General features: G+C 58.9%; 1 protein-coding gene and 1 long non-coding RNA gene across 2 annotated transcripts; both read left to right on the top strand.

The window, feature by feature from the left end:
* Positions 1 to 370: 370 nt before the first annotated feature.
* LOC144370999 (uncharacterized) lies at positions 371 to 2,486 on the top strand. Its single transcript, XR_013431148.1, has 2 exons — positions 371 to 415; positions 915 to 2,486. It is a non-coding gene; the product is annotated as an uncharacterized LOC144370999 (long non-coding RNA).
* A 7,955-nt stretch (positions 2,487 to 10,441) lies between these two features.
* Positions 10,442 to 19,176, top strand: LOC101960460 (vomeronasal type-2 receptor 26). Its single transcript, XM_078033282.1, is given in 17 exon segments — positions 10,442 to 10,553; positions 10,895 to 11,281; positions 11,284 to 11,351; positions 12,036 to 12,438; positions 12,441 to 12,805; positions 14,559 to 14,715; positions 14,718 to 14,797; positions 16,719 to 16,730; positions 16,852 to 16,942; positions 16,945 to 16,971; positions 18,027 to 18,050; positions 18,053 to 18,263; positions 18,265 to 18,581; positions 18,584 to 18,745; positions 18,748 to 18,799; positions 18,801 to 18,871; positions 18,874 to 19,176. Coding segments are annotated over 17 exon segments (2,739 nt in total). The 3' UTR covers positions 19,074 to 19,176.
* Positions 19,177 to 19,365: the final 189 nt, after the last annotated feature.

The following is a 19,365-nucleotide window of genomic DNA, read 5'->3' as shown; positions in this document are numbered from 1 at the left end:
TGACAGGGCACAGGCTGAGACACCACATGCTTCCGAGGTGGGGCCCTGAGAGGCCGAATATGAGGACAGAAGCGTACCTACCCCCGCCCTGGTGATGAGGAGCCCAGCGGTCATTCCCCGTGTTTCTGGCCTCTTGCGGGAACAGTCAGGCCCAGCTCTGGGGAAAATGGGGATGTAAGCAGCTGGGGTGGTTTCTGCAGTGACCAGAGATGCCAAGCCTAAAGCTCTTGGGTGCAGGTAAAAGGTCTGGCTGAGGGACGCTGGGCCCAGCACCCAGGCAAACCCCAGGAAGTGAAACCTCGCCTTGGCATTTCAGAGCGCCAGGCGGGCCGAGTGGGTGCTCTGTGCACGGTCCCGCCCACTCCGCGTAGGGAAACCGAGGGCGGAGTGGGCACATTCTCCAGAGGTTGCACAGGTAATTTCCAGGAGAAGCTTTACTGACAGGAAGCCCAACAGCTCGGGTCCCCCGGCCCCCGTTGGTGTGCCTCAGTTTCCCTCTTCCATAAAATGGCCCAGCATTCAGCTTGGAAGGCCATGACGGGGACTGCAGGAATTAAGGGCCCCGGTAAACCGGCGGGGGCTGCTGCTCTGGGCGGTCAGTGTGCTCTGGGGAGCGGCCCCACGAGGCCCGTGCCAGGGCCCTAGGTGGGAGGCGCCTCCCTCCCCCCGCAGTCCGGGGACGGGGCTTCCTCCTCCTCGCCCGCCCCGGGGGTCGGCAGCAGGGTCGCGCTGTCGGTGTACGGGGCTGACCCCGGCGGCGCGCCCAGGCTTGCTTTCTAGGTCCCAGACTGGGGCTAAAATCCCGGGTTCCCGGTGTCCCCCATCTCCCCTTGGGGGCAGAAGCCGCTCAGGAAGGGCGGGCTCCAGGATGGCCTCGCGGTCGGGGCTCGGCCTACGCCATCCCCTCCACACAGAGCGTCTCGGGACCGGGGGCTGCGGGTCCGGCTGACGCGTCGCAGAGGGCTCAGGCCTGTGGCCCAAGCCCGGTCCAGGCCCTGCCAGCCCCGAAACGACGCCCAAGCCTCAGGAGGCGAAACGGACGACACACGCGCGCACGCGGGCCAACGCCGTCCGGGCAGGACCTCAGGGAAGGCTCGCAGGCCGAGGCCGGTTGGACCTCCCACTCACTGCGGACCGGCACGGTAAAGGCCGTAGCCGCCACCACCCGTGACTGCGCCTGCGCCCGCGAGCGTCAGACTACATCTCCCAGAGACCCGCGCGCACTTCCGGTACCTTCAGGGCTGGCCCAGACCTACCCGGGACCGTCCAGTAACGACACCAAGATTCGGGATCCGAGCGCCACGTCTCTGACCCACACAGGCTAATTCCTCTTCTTCCACTTCCTAAGATCGCTGTCCACACCGAGAGGGACTCCCCCTGTACAGGCGGGTGGACGCAGAACTACAACTCCCAGAAGGCGGCAGGCTTCCGATCGTCTCTGTGCTCAGGCCACCTCTCCGCTGAAAGCCCTCCCGCCCCACGCTCCCTCGACGCTAAGGCTTCCGCCAGCCTTAACTGCGCTTGCGCGGAAGGGCGTCGAACTACTACTCCCAGAGGGCCGCGCGCGAAATCCGCGCGCCTCTACGCCGGTGTATTTTAGTAGGAGGCGGGTCCTGGAGTTCCCATCCTGGAGCCATCCGCCCTTTCCAAGGGTTGGCCAACCCCAGGACTAAGTTGGCTGGAGGGCATTTGGCAGGGCGACCACAGTCGGCCGGCCCGGCGAACTCCCCGAGCGACTGCGTTCGGCTTCGTACTGGAAACGGGACCTTGGGCTTCAAGGTGGTAAAGCAGAGCGGTGATTAATAACTGCTCTCACATTTTAAAACAGCAGCTTTCCCCAACAGATGACCCCGCCGAGCAGGGTTCCCAGGCTCTTATTACATGGTATCCAACGCATCACGTGCAAGATGCTAACATTTTGCATCTGTTTTACACTTTGCTATGTAATTATCAAAACTGCATTTGAACAGTAGCATAATCTTCAAAGCTGATGTACCTTCCTTTACTGAATTATCATCTTCTGAACATTCACCAGAGCCTGCCACGCACCAGGCCCGGGGTGCAGCAGTGAGCACATGAGCACAGAGCTTCTCATTCTCTCCAGTATACATCACACATCCATGGAGCCGTGAGGGGGAGGGTCTAAGAAAACCTAGCTGAGCTCCAAGCTCTTGCCCTTTTTAAGAGAGGGCACTTTGTTTCCCATTACTCAAGACTTGCAAGCTGGATTTGAAACTGAGAAAAAGTTTCAAAACAAGGTGATTTTTTTCTTGGAGTGAAACAACTCTGAAAATAGATGATAAGAATTCCTGTTGTTCCAGAAAAAAGCCATATCTGGTTATGTTTTCTTTACAAGCAGACACTTGAAAAAGTTTGTCTGGTTCACACTAGAGTTAAAGACTTTACATTTCATAAGCCCTAAAACAAGGGTAATGATGAAAAGATGATTTCTCACAAACAACACACTGATTAAAAACAAAGACAAACATACTGGTTTTTCTTTAAAGGTGCCTTGCACATTCTAAGAAGGAAAAAGTTCCACATGGCCAAGTTCCCAGGTGACTGGCTTGGCTGGCCTGACTGGAGGATGGGAAGGTAGCGGTCCTGCTACATCCTCCACAGTTGGAGCTGTCCTCCCGGGCTTTTGCCTTCACCTCCTTCTGTGATATCTATAATGAAATGAAGACCAGGGGCAACCTGAGAACAGAGGGGTACACCATAGTCCCAGCTACTCAGGAGATGGAGGCTGAAGGATTCCTTGAGCCCAGGAGTTCTGAGCCAGCCTGGGGCAACATGGGATGGAAGGGCCCCTCCTTAAAGTGGGTATTCTGGTGCTTCATGAAGTCGGTGACCCCGATGGTTACCCCAGCGTCTTGAGAATGCTCATCAGAGCCACAGGGTCTGGGAGTGAGTGAGTCTGATCCTTGTCTTACCTGTGGCTCTGATGAGCATTCTCAAGACGTCAGTTCTGTGATGATTGAAGACCTTCCTCTCCCACAGTCACCCTGATTCCCTGGGAGGGATTTGCACCCCACCCTAGGCAAGACCTTTCTGGAAAGCACTACAGAGACTTGTATATCAAGAGCATTCCACAGTGGTGCAGGAGGCTGAAGCAGGAGGATCGCAAATTCAAAGCCAGCCTCAGCAAGGCCATGAGCAACTTAGTGAGACTCTGTCTCAAAATAAAAATTAAAAAGGGTTGGGAGATGTGGCCAGTGGTTAAGTGCCCCTGGGTTCAATATCCAGTACCCAAACAAAACAAAATATACCAGAAGTTTGCAGTGTGGAATTTATTCAAAATATGGATAAGGATTTAGGCATCAAGATTCACTACGAAGTACCCAAAAGTGGAGCTTGGTGGGATCGATACTCCCCATCCCATCACATAATAATATTCAACTGTACGAAAATACGCAGCATCAAACCCTCTGAGGACTAAATATGCCAAGTGCAGAATGAGGTTCAGGAGAAAATGGGATATGGAAGATGTCTTCCCAAAGGTCCTGGGCGGCCAACCATGAGCCTCGTGTTCTTCACTATTCTCTGTCTCCTCCAGCTCACATGGTGTGATCACATGTGACCACTACCACGGAAGAAACAAGGAAGTGCCACATTTACTGCCCATCTGTACTAACTTCATGAGGAGGCTGTCAACATGGGAGAAGGCTGACAGGTGGTCAACACCAGGGGCACGTGTGACTTTCTCTCCTGAAATGTCTGCGGTGCTTCTCACTGTTCCCAGGCTCTGGTGGAGGGTTTACAACAGGGAGAAGGAGGTCAGAGGCGCCTACTGCCCTGCCACCTTCACCCTGACCAGTTCATAAGCCTAGTCACCTCTGCAAGGGGCCCCAGGAAAACACGCGGACCCTGTAGCAGTGCTGGGATCTGTTCTAGTTTGGAAACGGACGCATTTCTCAGCTGCAGGCAGTTTCCTGTGCCCTAAGGTCTGCTCTCCCGTGCTCACCACCCACAGCCCGGGCGCTCTCCGGGGTCCCGGCCGAGGGGTGCCGGGTGGTTGGTTGGCGGGTGGCGGGCGCACGCGGCCCGAGGGGGCAAGGCCAGGGAGCTCTGCGGCTGTGAGAGGTGCCGCGCGGCAGCCCCGGGGCGGGGCTCTGGGTCAGTGACCGACTGCAGGCAGGGCCGGGGGCGCGGGGTCTCCCACGTCCTCCCGCAGGCACACCCGCGGCCAGCGCCCCGGCGCCCAGTGCGCCCCACGCCCCCGCGCAGTTCCGACCCGCATTCGGCGGCCGCGGGCAGAGCGGGCTCGGCCTGGCCCGGTGGCTGCTGATGCCCGCCCGAGTCTCGTGGGGTCCGGGGGCCCCGGGGGCCCCGGGTGAGCCAGCTTCGCGGCGGGGCCTGGCGGCAGGTGACCGGAGGCCGGGGTGTTCCACATTCGGCTCTTTGAGCCACACCAGCCGTGTGACTTCTGTCCCAGGGCAGTGGGTGGACGCAGCCATGAACCGGCAGAGCCAGTTAAACTCAAATTCCCGGGGCGCTTAGCCCCTGAGCCCCCTCCCCAGCCACTGACCACAGGTGGGCACCACCGCGCCGGGTCACTTCCGCCTGTCGCCCACTCCGTAAATGGAAAAGAAGGTCTTTTTATGTCAGTGATTTAATGTCCTCTATAAGTAAGGGCCAGAATAGAGTTAAAAGAAGTCCGAGACAGTGCCAGCCCAGCTTCGAGTCTCAGGTGAACCGCGTTCTGTGGTCGAGACAGGCTTATGCTGAGCACTGACACTGCAGCTGTGAGGTGACAGTAGTGTGTCTTACCATGTCACCCGACCTGTGTCTGGAGAGTTCTTATGCTGACTCCAACACTGGAGCTGTTTTTAAATACTAATAGTATATCACAGGATGGTCCCAGTGCTGTGTTTGCACATACACCAAAGAGTGATTCACTTGAAAAGTGCGATTTAATGAGAACTGAGAAAAGGATTCAGCGAGGCTCCCTGGCGCTGGGACCGAGCTGCCCAGTGTGGACATGAGGAAGCAGGAGGCTGTGAGTAGGGGAAGCACATGGGCACTCCCCTGCAGAGGTTAGACTGGAGCCTGAGCATCCACCAGGAGCTGCTAGCAAATGCCCAGGTAGACATTGCTTTCTGGGCCCTGAGAGAGTGACTGACGGGGCCTTGACCTTTCCAGAGGCCACAGTGTGGCTGGCTCCTGTCAGTAAACACAGAAGATGCCAGGAAGTGTAAAGGCCTGGAAATAGGAGTTCCTGGAGGGATGGGGACTGGCTGCCTTCGCTGGATGCTCAGGGCTGTGCCCCGTACCCCTCCTGCTGGCTGCTGGCCCCTGGAGTAGTATACACACCACTCACTGTGGGAAGAAAGAAGTCGGGTGCCAAGAGCTCATTATTCTCCTTCCTACAAATGAGCATCTGGAGTGGCAAGGGTCCCCGGTTTGTTCTCTTGGTGGTTAAAATTGGCGTGGCCCTTCAGGCCCATGATGGCTCATTTGTGCATTCATGTCTCTGAGCCACTTGGAAATGCCCCTATCAATTTAGTTTGTCTCTAGAGTCAAGGTGAAAGACACCAGCCATCAGAGGCCACCTGAATCCCAGATCCATTGGGAGGTAGCCTTGTGCCAGACAAAGATTTACAAACTTTTTGTAAGCAGCAAAACTTTATCCCAAATGAAGTCTAACTCAAAAGCCCAGTTTCAAAAATAAATCAACTAAAAACAGAATGACTGCTTGCTGGGGTCTGGGAGGGCGAGAAATGGGCTTGTTTGGGGCGGTGAGTATGTTCTGGAGTGAGATGGTGGTGATGGCTGTGCAGCTGTGAGAACATGCTAAACACCCCAGAACTGCTGAGCTCAGCTGCAACTCAGCCACTGGCCTGTGCCTTTCTGCACGGATTCCAACCCATGGGGAGATCTTCTGGTCCTCGTTTGGGGCCAGTTTTCCACTCTGCCCCACAACATTTGGCAATGTCTGGAGACGGACGTGGTTAGGACAAGGGGTCATTTTTGTGTCACCTGATTGAGCCCAGAAATCCTGCTAAACATTCTATTTTACACTAGCCAGCCCCTCTGGGGGGATGATGGCCAGTGTCTCATTAAGGGGTCCTTCTTCCTGCCCAGGATAACCCAAACCACCCTAAGAACTACAGTCTCAAATAATCAGTAAATAACAAAGCACATATACTCAGAAACATATTTATGGAATGCGAAGCCCCTGATAGATCTAGTCCACGTGGGTTCTGGAACTGGACAAAGACAAAATGGCTCCGGTGGTTAATTAAAGGGGGTCCATCCAAGGCAGGGACAAGGTTTGCTTGTGATGTCTTGCAGTCAGCAGGTTGACTGGCATCTTGGCAGGTCACACCCATCTCAGGTGCTGTGTGGGATCTTTGGCAGAGCTTAAGGGGGAGGTCCACCTGCATCTCAATGCCAGACTTACCCCCTCAGGAGGCTGCTACAACAGCCCACAGAGTGGACAAAGCCCGACCACAAAGAGTGATTTGGTGCAAAACATCAGTTGTGCCAAGTTGGGGCAGCCTGAATGCAGACAGTCTCTCAATTGTAAAGTGTACCCTCTGTGGCCGAAGTAGCAGCTCCGTGGGCCCTGTGGGCTGCCTCTGAGTGGGCCGCAGTGTTGTCCTCCTGTGTGGATGTGAGTCCATGCCTCCGCCTGCTTGGCCGTGGCCAGTGCCCCCAGGCTGCTCCCTGGGGCGGTTTCCCAAGGTGGTGAGCTGTACTGTCTCCCCTCTGTCTCTCTGCATCACCACCGCTTCATGGAGATGAGATTCACTCAAAACAAGCCCGTTTCTGGCCCTCCCAGGCCCCAGCAAGCAGTCATTCTGCTTTTAGCTGATTTACAAATTCACGCACCGTCAAGTTAACCAAGTGTGCAGTTCAACGTTTGGCATATGGTGAGTCCCTGACAATTTGGGTTGGAAACGCACAGGTCCACTTACACAGGGGTTCTTGTGTGTGTGTGTGTGTGTGTGTGTGTGTGTGTGTGTTTTGGATATTTTTGACAATTTGGAAAAACTCAAAGATGAACCCTGTAGTCTAGAAATATTGAAAAAAACTAGAGGAAGGTGTCATGAATGTATTGAATATTAAATAGTCTTTTATTATCCACTATCAAGAATATACGAATCTATTATAAAGAGTGAGAAGTTGTCAAACTCTGCACAGAGACACCTACCGGCTGGGCATGCAGCAGCCCAGCCTGGGGAAGTGTGGACGGACCTGAGATTAGTGTCACGTCAATGGCATGGAACTGTGTGGTACTGAGGTATGTAGCACCTCCTGCTGCTGTGACAGGTGCTGTGAATGTCCCCTGAGGTGCTGGGTAACAGGCATCACCAGTGTCTCCTGAGGTACTGTGACAGGCATGGTGAGAACCCCCGAGGAGCTGTGTGACAGGCGTACCTAGTGGCCCCTGAGGAGCTGTGTGACAGACGTACCTAGTGTCCCCTGAGGTGCTGTGTGACAGGCATACCTAGTGTCCCCTAAGAAGCTGTGTGACAGGCGTACCTAGTGTCCCCTGAGGAGCTGTGTGACAGGCGTACCCAGTGTCCCCCGAGAAGCTGTGTGACAGGCGTACCTAGTGTCCCCTGAGGAGCTGTGTGACAGGCATACCTAGTGTCCCCTGAGGAGCTGTGTGACAGGCTTACCTAGTGTCCCCTGAGGTGCTGTGTGACAGGCGTACCTAGTGCCCCTGAGGTGCTGTGTGACAGGCGTACCCAGTGTCCCCTGAGGTGCTGTGTGACAGGCGTACCCAGTGTCCCCTGAGGAGCTGTGTGACAGGCGTACCCAGTGTCCCCTGAGGTGCTGTGTGACAGGCGTACCTAGTGTCCCCCGAGGAGCTGTGTGACAGGCGTACCTAGTGTCCCCCGAGGTGCTGTGTGACAGGCGTACCTAGTGTCCCTGAGGAGCTGTGTGACAGGCGTACCTAGTGTCCCCCGAGGAGCTGTGTGACAGGCGTACCTAGTGCCCCCCGAGGAGCTGTGTGACAGGCGTACCTAGTGTCCCCCGAGGTGCTGTGTGACAGGCGTACCTAGTGTCCCCCGAGGAGCTGTGTGACAGGCGTACCTAGTGTCCCCCGAGGTGCTGTGTGACAGGCGTACCTAGTGTCCCCCGAGGAGCTGTGTGACAGGCCTACCTAGTGTCCCCCGAGGAGCTGTGTGACAGGCGTACCTAGTGTCCCCCGAGGTGCTGTGTGACAGGCCTACCTAGTGTCCCCCGAGGAGCTGTGTGACAGGCGTACCTAGTGTCCCCCGAGGTGCTGTGTGACAGGCGTACCTAGTGCCCCCCGAGGTGCTGTGTGACAGGCGTACCTAGTGCCCCCCGAGGAGCTGTGTGACAGGCGTACCTAGTGTCCCCCGAGGTGCTGTGTGACAGGCGTACCTAGTGCCCCCCGAGGAGCTGTGTGACAGGCGTACCTAGTGTCCCCCGAGGTGCTGTGTGACAGGCGTACCTAGTGGCCCCCGAGGAGCTGTGTGACAGGCGTACCTAGTGTCTCCTGAGGTGCTGTGTGACAGGCTTACCTAGTGTCCCCTGAGGAGCTGTGTGACAGGCGTACCTAGTGTCCCCTGAGGAGCTGTGTGACAGGCGTACCTAGTGTCCCCCGAGGAGCTGTGTGACAGGTGTCCTAGTGTCCCCTGAGGAGCTGTGACAGGCATCACAAGTATCCCTTGAAGTTCTGTGGGGGAGGTGTCACCAGAGTCCCCGAGGTGCCGTGCTGCCCTCCTGGCCCTGGTGGCTGGCCGCAGTGCGCTGTCACCGTGGGAGGCACCTAGGGTTTCTAGAGCCTTTGCCCTGGTGACGCACGTGAAAAGTGTGACTCCACGTCGTGTCAGCTCGGCTTGCGGTGGGCAGCAGAGGGTCAGTGGTGGAGTCTGGGGACTCACAGGTGGCACGCAGACTGGAACACGGACCCTCGTCCAGGGGCCGGCTGTGTCGAGTTGTGCCCCCAGCGTCCCCTGCCGCCTCTGGCCACCCCTGCCGCGCTCCGTCCCTGTGGAGTTGCTGTTCTGGACGCTGCGGTCGGCGTAGGTGGCCGGGGTCCGCTGCTCGTGGAGCGGCCATTCCTGTGGGTCGCAGCCCACCCCCTTGCGGCCCCCCGCAGCGCTGCCGGCCGCCCCGGGCACCGGGAAGGGGCCATGGCACACGCCCACCCGACCAGCCAGGGCCGAGGTTCCCGCCAACCACAGCCTGACGCCCTGTGGGGTGGACCGGCCTCCCTGGGCGCTGTCCCTGCAGACAGGGTCGCCGAGAGCTTCCTTCTGCAGAGCTGCAGGACCCACCCTTAATCCCAGCCCCACTCCTCCCGCCTGGACCTGGGCCCCGACCCCAGAGTCAGGGCTGAAGGGGGCCTGCTCCTGCCGGTCCTGGCCACTCAGCTCGGAACCGCCCTCTCCAATGCTACCGGCTGCGGCTCCTGGGGTCAGGGTCTTTGTCTCCTGGGGTCTCTCTCCACAGCACTGTCCTAGGGCCCCGGGGCCTGCAGTCCCTCAGAGGGCTCCCGGAGCTGCGCCCTTGCCGCGGGGAGCCCGGGAGCCCAGGGAAGAAGGTGAAACTTGTACTAGGGCTGGGATTAGTGGCTCAGGGGCCTGCCCCTGGCCAGGAGGCCCGCAGAGCCAGGTCTCCAGCCCCAGGTGCCTGGTCCAGGGCAGATTCCCAGACAAAAGGGCTGTCATCGCCCAGTTCCACACGTGGGCTGCTGTGGCACTGGCCATCCAGTCCCCTTGCGGGCATGTGGCTGTGGGCCCTGCTCCCTGCCCTCGTGGACTCCCTCCAGGGTCACACTTCATGGGCCAATAAGCTGTTCTGCTTGTGTCCAGTGGTGGTGGGTGGTCCCCTGGGGACTTCCTGAGGGTCTGTCCTGTGTGTGTCCAGTGGTGGTGGGTGGTCCCCTGGGGACTTCCTGAGGGTCTGTCCTGTGTGTGTCCAGTGGTGGTGGGTGGTCCCCTAGGGCCTTCCTGAGGGTCTGTCCTGTGTGTGTCCAGTGGTGGTGGGTGGTCCCCTAGGGCCTTCCTGAGGGTCTGTCCTGTGTGTGTCCAGTGGTGGTGGGTGGTCCCCTGGGGACTTCCTGAGGGTCTGTCCTGTGTGTGTCCAGTGGTGGTGGGTGGTCCCCTAGGGCCTTCCTGAGGGTCTGTCCTGTGTGTGTGTCCAGTGGAGGTGGGTGGTCCCCTGGGGACCTCCTCAGCATATCCCTTGAGGGCCAGCTGTGGTTTGTGGCTGCTGGGCCACTGCGTCCTGGTGTGTGCCACAGGAAAGACACGTCCTTCGCCCGCCGTGTTCAGCAGGGCCTCCCCTGGGCCTCGGAGTGCTGGTGACGCACGGGTCCCTGTGGCCTGCTCCCTCCTGAGCTGGCAGCACCTGTGGCCCCTGGCCTGTGTGTCTGCACCTCGTCTGGGCCCGGCTGCCCCGTTCCCAGCGCAGCCCTTGGGCTGTGTTTGAACATGTGCCTGTTCAGGTGGCTGAGATGCCTGTGGCGGGGTTGGGGGCGCTCGCCTGTGACCCCAGCAGCCGGGAGCTGAGTCTGGAGGAGGCAGTTCCCAGCCATCCCGGGCACCTGAGCAAGACCCTGCCTCAAAGCAAGCACAGAAAGGGCTGGGGTGTGGGTCAGTGGTGGCCCAGCGCTGGGCTCCCTTCTGAGAACTAGAAAAAGAGAAAAAGCTGCCAAATTGTTTCCCAAAATAACTGCACGCATTTGCGTTGTCCCTGGAAACAAAGAGACCCCCGTTGTTCTCGCCTGGCTTCTGCTGTTGGCGAGGGTTATCTGTGCCTGTGTGGCCCCCTGGGGTGTGCTGCCCTCGTGTCCACCATGGCACGCCTGCGCTTGGCCCTCTGATCCCGCCTCTGGTGAGGGGACATTTACAGGCGCTTTCCTGGAGACTCTGAAACACCTTGGTGGCTCTCTGTGGTCACCCTGCAGTGCTCCGGGCTTGGACCTCTCCTGCCCTGCCCTGCTGCTGTCCTGAGGAGGCCATCCCGGGGCCTGTGCTGGTTTCCTGGAATGTGCATGTCCCTGTCCTCTGCCCTACGCCCAGGAGCCGCTTCCTGCCTGTGGCCAGCCATAAACATGGACTTCTTTCCCTCAGTGTGTCCCTGTGGGGCTACTGGGTGGCCCAGGGCTTTGTTTTTGCCATCAAGGAGATCAACAGGAGCGTCCACCTGCTGCCCAACCTGACCCTGGGCTTCTCCACCCGCAACTCTGGGGACTCGGTGCACGGAGCCCCGTTGGAGACGCTGAGCTTTCTCACGGGACAGGAGGAGCCCATCCCCAACTATGCCTGTGGACTCAGCCTGCCCCGGGGGGCCGTGGTGGGGATACGCGGTCAGTCCTGACGGTCTCCGTGGCCAGGCTGCTGGGGCTCTGCAAGTCTCCCCGGGTGAGTCTCCCCAGAGCCTCTCCCTGGCAGCGAGCCTGTGCTGACTGGGGTGGTGCTGACGGTGCTGCCCTGCCCCTGCACAGCGGAGGAAGCTGAGGATCAGAGGGGCCGTGCTCACCCAGCCTGCAGGTCCAGGAGCCAGGGTTTGAGGCCAGGCCAACCCTGGACTCGTGCCACAGCGTCACTCACCACCGCCTTTCCGAGTCCCACTCTAGTGGCACTTCCAGAGGCCACCTCGTCTTTCACCTCATGATGGGGATTGAGAGGCGATTCCCGGCACACAGGTCACCCACTTGAGACAAGCGGCTCAGTGCCTGCACAGGTGCATACCAAGGGCCATAACTGACTGGGAGACAGGTACAGACTCCAGGACCTCCTTCCCACCCAGCCCCCCAACCCCAAGATCCCCATTAGCCTGGGAGAGCTGGGGCTGAGCCGTCTGGCAGCTGCCACTCATGTTTCTTGGGAGATGACTGCACCCAGCTGCGCTCCAGCTTGGGTGACCAGCTGCCCGGTGTGCTCAGGCGATGCTTCTGAGAGCCACAAAACTGGGAAACTTGTCCAGGGCAACTGGGGGCGACCTGGCCACTCCTTCTCTGTCAGGGTGTCCACCTTCTGCAGTTCCAATCTGAGGGCCTGAGCCTGAGTCCTGGTTCTCATCTGCACTCTCCCGCTGCCCTGCAGGTCAGTTGTTCATCCACACTGCCCATCCTCAGCGACAAGACCCAGTTCCCATCCTTCCTTCGGACCCTGGCCAGTGACCTCACGTCCTCCTACGCGGTGACCCAGCTGGTGCTCCACTTTCGATGGACCTGGGTGGACATTCCGGCCCAGGATGATGACTCTGGGCAGCAGGCCAGCTCTCTGGCTGCCCAGGAGCCGAGCCAGGCTGGCGTCTGCATTGAGGCCCAGCTCTAGGTCCCTTCCCAGCGGTCCCTGGAGAAGAGCTGCACCGCCGCGGTGGTTCTGGTTTTCCTGAGCCACTCAAATTTCCTGCCCATCTCGCAGGGGCTGCTGGGTCTTTGGGTCTCGGGCCACGCCGGGGTCAGCAAGGGCACTCTGCACCTGGCCATGGCCCTCAATGTGCCGGCGTCTCCCAGGTCTTGCAGGGCTCCTACGGCCTCACGTTTCACAGCCGCCGGGTGCCTGGCCTCCCCGAGTTCTTGGCTCACCTGCACCCCAGCCGGACCCCAGAGGCCATGTTCATACAGAGGTTCTGGGAGGACACTTTTGGGTGCACGTGGCCCCACAAGAATGGCACAGTGGCAAGGGTTGTCCGGCTCTGCTCAGGGAACGAAAGTCTGCGAAGCCAGGAGTATTCTTTCTGGAAAGTGAGCAAAGTGGACATCACATACACGGCCGTCTACAGCATCGCCCACGCCCTGCAGGACCTGGTGGCCTGCGAGCCCTGGGATGGGACGTGTGTAGACTCTGGGCACTTCCTGCCCTGGCAGGTGAGAGGGAGGGGTGGAAGCTGGGGCGCTCACTCTGCCAAGCTACAGAGGCTGAGCAGAACCCACGCCGCCCAGCTCAATGCCTGTGGTCTGCATCCTAGCAGGAGCACTGGACAGGGTGCCAGAGTCCCTGCTGTCACCCTGCTGCAGGTGAGGCACATCTCTGCAGACACAGGATCCCAGTGGAACACATTCCAGGTAGACAGCAAAAGACTTCATAGCGTGTCCCGAATTTGGAGTTTTGACCAACAATGTATGACCTTTGCATACGTGTGCTTTGTGCGAGTTTGAATTTCAGATAACCATCAGGCACCTGTTAGTTCAGCGTCTCCCAAACACTGCGTGGGGGGTGGCTCTGCTGGAAGGAGTCACTCTTTCACGTGAGATTCAAGGCAGAGACTGCTGTGTTTTGTCTGGCAACTCCACCTCCATGTGTGAGTTTCCAGAAACTCATCACAAAGCAGGACAAAGTAGGCTGGCACCCAGGGCTGCTGGGACCTCCACTGAGATGACGATGCCCAGGTGTGTGCAATGGGGACCCAGTGGGCCTGCATGCACTCTGCTCCTCCAGACCTGTCTGCAGAGGGTGGTGTCCTCAGAGTGCCGCTGACCCGAGGCCATCAAAGCTGACACGTTCAAGGCCACATCTCCAGCCCTGTGGTCCCATCTGGAGGCAGGGGTCCGCAGCGGACCTGAGAGGAAGGCTGGTAGGCAGGAGTCTTCCCCGGCCACCTCCACAGAACCCAGAAGTTGGTGGCAACTTAGCTTTGCAAAGCCAGGCTCCTGGCCAAAGAGGGCTGCCCCAGTGTCTGGAGGCTTCTAGACAAAACGGTCATCTCCAAGCATGGGAGTCCTCACCTGCTGATGGACACGAAGCTAGGAGGCAGCAGGAGGGCGCTTCACCAGCCACGAGGGTGCAGGCGAGAGGCTGGGGCCGAGGAAGGGGGTGCCTTGGGCAGCTTCTCTGAGGCCACCTGAGCCGCTGCTGTGGGCCAGACACTCCTCCCCAGACCAAGAGCAAGTACGGCCAGGAGCCGGTGGACAGCTGCGATTGTCCGCTTGTTGGCAGAAGGATCCACAGCTCATGAGCCCAGGGTGTCCCGGGTGTCCCTGTGCTGTGTGGGCGACACAGCAGGCCTGGGTGGAGGGAGTGAACTGCCGGGAGGCCAGGGAGTCCTCTCCGGGGGATTTCTGAGCTCCGCCTGGATACGGGAAGAAACTGCCAGGCAGGTGTGGGCAGGGCAGGGAGGGACAGCCTGTGCCAGGCCCCGTGTGGGAAGCAGCAGGAAGAGCCTGGCGGCTGGGCCCAGCAGCCTGGGATGTGGGCTAGAGATCTGCTCCCTGGTGGGCGGGGCCAGCCTCTGGAAGCCCTGCCAGGGTTTGGCTCCCGGGCGTGTGACAGGAAGGCAGTGGGCGGGTGTCCCAGCCCGGGCGCCCCCGAGCCAGGGTGCGTTAGGATGTCCATGCAGTCCTCCATCCACCCTACAACGTTGAGTAGTGAGTTTGTGACTGTCTTGTTATAAACACAGCCTGACGTGGACTCTCATCTTCATGGTTACTTTAGTGACTTTCCTTCTGATTTTACAGGAAGTTAAAGTTCTAAGATTGTGGTCAGCCCTGGCAAACACCACAGGTTCTGGTGCCCAGTGCCCCGCGGGCCCGTCAGCCCTGCCTGGAGCTCTGCCCGCTCACCCCTGGGCCCAGTGCCCTTGGCCATCCCTGGCCAGCCTACAGCCTCCCCCTTCCTCCCCAGCTTCTCCATCGCCTCAGGAAGGTGCGCTTCCAGACCCGGGATGGGACCGAGATGATGTGTGATGCCCACGGGGACTTGGTTTCAAAATCTGACATTCTGCAAGGGCAGAAGACCCCTGAGGGCTGATTCCGCTTGGTCCACAGAGGTGAGATGGACCCTCTTCGGGGAGCAGAATGACAGTCCACCTGCAGGAGGGTCTCCAGGTGACTGCCTGGGGACCTGGATGATGATCCTGGAATGTCTGAGCTGGAGAGTAACTTGGAGGGCCAGGGTCCTTGTCCCCAGGAGGTGTGTGAAGTGTCAGTGGCTCTAGATTGCACCAGGGATCTCAGCCAGGTCAGCCCTCCAGCCCCTTCCTGAGTGAAGAGGCCCCTGCTCAGGGTAAAATGGAAGTGTCAGCCAGGCCTGGTGCCCCCGCCCATGATCCCAGCTGCTCAGCACTCTGAGGCAGGAGGACCACAAATCCCAAGCCAGCCTGGCAGCTCATCGAGGCCTGTCTCAAAATATAAAGTCTGGAGCTGCAGCCCAGGGTAGAGGAAGCTTGGGAGGCCCTGGGTTCTGTCCCCGGAGTTGGGGATGAATTCGCGGTGGCAGGAGAGGGACTGCAGTCTGCGCGGAGTCTCCTCCAGGGTCTGTGTTCTGCCCAGAGAGCCCGGCCCTCCACCCCTCTCCTTCCCTGTGCACCTGGGAGTGGGCAGGGCAGCCGCCCCCATCCCAAAGGTCACCAAGCCCAGTTGCTGTCAGGAGCAGAGTGTCTCGGTGTCCACGCTGGCCACCAGCAGGCACGCGCACGCCCTCCCTGCAGCCTTGCCTCACGTGCTCCTGGGCATCTCAGTTGAGTTGGCCTCAGGTTTCCAGGTGAGCGCCAGGCCCCCTCCAGGGTCCTCCAGCCCCGGGACACAGCTGGCGTGAGCTGGGGCTTCTGCTCCTCTGAAGGGGGAGCCTGCACCCCACACTCCTCTCAATTCATCATTGTCCCTAACGTCCCCTGTAATAATTCTTCTCTAGGGGGCACTGGGCCAAGGGAGGCAGATCCACCCCTTATATTGACTGGGGTGCCGCTGCAGTGCATGCCCACTTGTGTGTGTGTGTGCATGTGTGTGTGCATGTGTGTGGGCATATGTGGGTGCACAGTTAGGGGGTGGACCCTCCAAAGGATTCGTGTGCGTGTGAGTGTGCATGAGTGTGTGTGTGTGTGTGAGTGTGTGTGTGTGGTTGGTTGCGTGCATGCCTGACTGTACATGTGTGTTAGTATGAACAAGTGTGTGAGTGTGTGTGTGGTTGGTTGCGTATGTGCCTGACTGTGCATGTGTGTTAGTGTGTACAAGTGTGTGTGGTTGGTTGCATGTGTGCCTGACTGTGCATGTGTTAGTGTGTACAAGTGTGTCTGTGTGTGTTTGTGTGTGGTTGGTTGCGTGTGTGCCTGACTGTGCATGCGTTAGTGTGTACAAGCGTGTGTGTGGTTGGTTGTGTGTGTGCCTGTGCATGTGTGTGTACAAGTGTGTGTGTGGTTGGTTGCGTGTGTGCCTGACTGTGCATGTGTGTTAGTGTGTACAAGTGTGTGTGTGTGGTTGGTTTTGTGTGTGCCTGACTGTGCATGTGTTAGTGTGTACGTGTGTGTGGTTGGTTGCGTGTGCCTGACTGTGCATGTGTGTTAGTGTGTACAAGTGTGTGTGTGGTTGGTTGCGTGTGTGCCTGACTGTGCAAGTGTGTTAGTGTGTACAAGTGTGTGTGTGTGTGTGTGTGTGTGGTTGGTTGGGTGTGTCCCTGACCGTGCATGTGTGCTAGTGTGTACAAGTGTGTGTGGTTGGTTGGGTGTGTGCCTGACCGTGCATGTGTGTTAGTGTGTACAAGTGTGTGTGTGTGTGTGTGTGTGTGTGTGTGGTTGGTTGGGTGTGTGCCTGACCGTGCATGTGTGTTAGTGTACAAGGTAAGAGTGTGTGGGTGGTTGGGTGAATGTGGGTGTGAGCATGTGTGTGCAAGTCTGTGTGTGTTGGTGGGTGTGCTTCAGTGTGTCGTGGGGTGTGTGTGTGTGTGTGTGGTCAGAGCCAATGGTCTCTGATGGCACAGTGCCTGCTCCAGCACCAGGCAGGCCAGGTGGCCCTGTGGAGGGGCGCACCTCGCCGCACTCTGGGGTGCTGCAGCCTGGCTTCTGATGAGGCAGAGACATCGGTCCTGAGAGGTGCCTGTTTTGTGGGTGGAATGACTCCAGTCTGCTTCTCTGGGCAGGCTTGCCCACAACGGGGACCTGTGCCCTGCCTGGTCACTGGTGACACCTGCTCTTCGTCTTCAGGTGCCCAGCTCCGACTGCAGCAGGAATTGGCTCCAGGTTCAGCCAGACCCCCCACAGGGAGCCCCTCATTGCTGTTTCCAGGGCAGCCCCTGCCTGAGGGCCAGTTTGCAGACCACACAGGTGAGGGTGGGAGGAGGTGAAACCAGGGCCGTGCCCTGCTGGCCTCTCAGGTTCCCGGTCCAGGCAGCTGTGGCACACAGCCTTTTTGGTGCATCTTGCTGGCCAGGACACTCTCCTGCAGTGGTTTTTACGTAGCCTGTTGTTGAGCTGTCGATATGGACAGGTGTATGGTCACCTCGTGGAGCCTGATGAGTCCCACCTCACAGATGCTGGCCCTGGCCCTGGCCCTGGTCGGTTAGCAGAGCAGGAAGCTGGTGTAGGGGGGTGGTCAGCACACACCTGTAATCCCAGTGGCTTGGGAGGCTGAGGCAGGAGGATTGCAAGTTCGAGGCCAGCGTCAGCAACTTAGCCAAACCCTATCTCAAAATAAAAAATAAAAAGGGCTGGGGATGTGCCTCAATGTTAGAGTGTCCATGGATTCCAAAAGAGAAGAGCAGGAGCTACCCCTCTGGCCCTCCTGCCCAATGCCCTTGGGACCCGCCTCCCACCTCCTGGCGAGGCAGGTCTGACCTGCTGTAAGGGGGATTGCACAGCTAGGGTCTTCCTCGACCCGCGTTTCCCTCTGCATTATGCTGTGAGGTCCACCTCATGGCTGTGTGCTGGGTACCACTGTCGGGCGGCTGAAGCAACAGAAATCCACGTTCTGGTGCAGGAGCCTGGAAGTCTGAGGCCAAGGTGAGGTAGAGTCCGTTCTCCAGAGAACACCTGCTTGGCCTTTAGATGGCACCTTCTCCTGTCCTCCCACACCAGCCCCCTCACCTCCACCTTACCTGTCTCAACCCCATTCTGAGGTGCTGGGGACCTGCACTAGGAGATTCTGGGAGGCACAGCTAAGCCTACGACAGGGGCTGAGGACACTTATCGCCACTGCTGGGAAAATCGGCCACTTGGAAAACCTCTGACTCCTGTACACTGGGCATGCATTCTCCCTTGTGCCCTGGCTCTGATGTCCCCACCCGGCAGCCACATGGATGGGTGTGAACCACTTGTCCCGCACTGCTGCATGGCTCCCCTCAGAGTTGGTGCCATCGTACCCTGGGATCTGTTTCCCACAGACGTGAAGCAGTGTCTTAAGTGCCCTGAGACCGCTGTGTGCCCAGGACAGAGACCTTCCTGACTTGACGGACCCCTGGGACTCATGCTGGCCGTGCAGCAGTCCTGCTGGCTGGCCTGGCAGTGCTGGTCCTTGGGGTGTTCCTGAGGCACCAGGACACACCCACGGTCAGGGCCAACAACAGAGCCCTCAGCTAGGTGCTGCTGGCCTCCTTGGTGCTCTGTGCCCTGTGTCCCTTGCACCGCTGTCACCTGCCTCCTCCGCCAGACCACCTTTGCTGTTGTGTTCACTGTGGCTCTTTCCTCCGTCCTGGCCAAGACCCCTACTGTGGCCCCAGCCTTCAGAGTCACCAGGCCGGGGTCCAGGGCCCGGGTGTGCCTAGGACGCCGTGCCTCCTCCTCAGTGGTCCCCATTGCCTCCCTAACACAGGCTGCTCTCTGTGGGGTGTGGCTGGGCACCTCCCCACCATTCCCAGACAGGGACTTGGACTCTGAGCCCAGTCTCATCGTCCTCCGGTGCCAGGAGGGCTCCGGCATCGCCGTCACCTCTCTGCTGGGCTCTCTGGCCTCCTCGGGGGGGACACCTTCTCTGTGGCCTTCCTGGCTAGGGGTCCGCCTGATGCCTTCAGTGAGGCCCAGTTCCTGACCTTCAGCATGCTGCTGCTCTGCAGGGTCTGGACAGCCTTCCTGCCCCCGTGCCGCAGTGCCCAGGGCAAGTCCACTGTGCGGTGGAGACCTTCTCCATCCTGGCCTCCACTTCAGGGCTTCTGGGGAACCTTCATCCCCAAGTGCCACGTCATCTTGCTGAGGCCTGAGCAGAACACCCTGGCCTGGCTGAGGCAAGGACACGGGCTCAGCGGGAAAGGCAGGGCCAGGTGCCCCGGAGGAGGTGTTCCCGCAGGCCAGCCCCCGCAGCCTCTAGAACCCTCTTCACTGAAGACACCAGGGTGGCATGTCTGGGGCTCATCATTTCTGTGAGGATCCAGAGACTTAATGGTCAAGAGAGAAGTGAGGCACACAGGCCAGGTGCTGATGACTGTTGGAATTAGGACGGGCACCTGGTCAGTCCTGGGCGGTCCTCTTGGTATGTAGTGCTCAAAATTTTCACGATTAAAAATGTTTGGAAAGGGCAGTGAAGTGAGGAGGAGGAGGAGGAGGAAGCACGTGGGAGGATGTGGGAGTCTGCTGGTGCCAATGCAGAATGGAAACCCGTCTGTCACTCCTTGAAAGGTCAAGTGTAGACTTACCATGGGACCTGGTAATTCCACTCCTGGGCGGAACCGGGAGAAATGAAAACATATATGAAAGGTGTAAATGAAGGTCTGGAGAAGCATTCAAACC

Source organism: Ictidomys tridecemlineatus, chromosome 15 (genome assembly GCF_052094955.1).
Source record: "Ictidomys tridecemlineatus isolate mIctTri1 chromosome 15, mIctTri1.hap1, whole genome shotgun sequence".
NCBI classification, from domain to species: domain Eukaryota; kingdom Metazoa; phylum Chordata; class Mammalia; order Rodentia; family Sciuridae; genus Ictidomys; species Ictidomys tridecemlineatus.
This window is presented reverse-complemented; position numbering and strand designations above follow the sequence as displayed.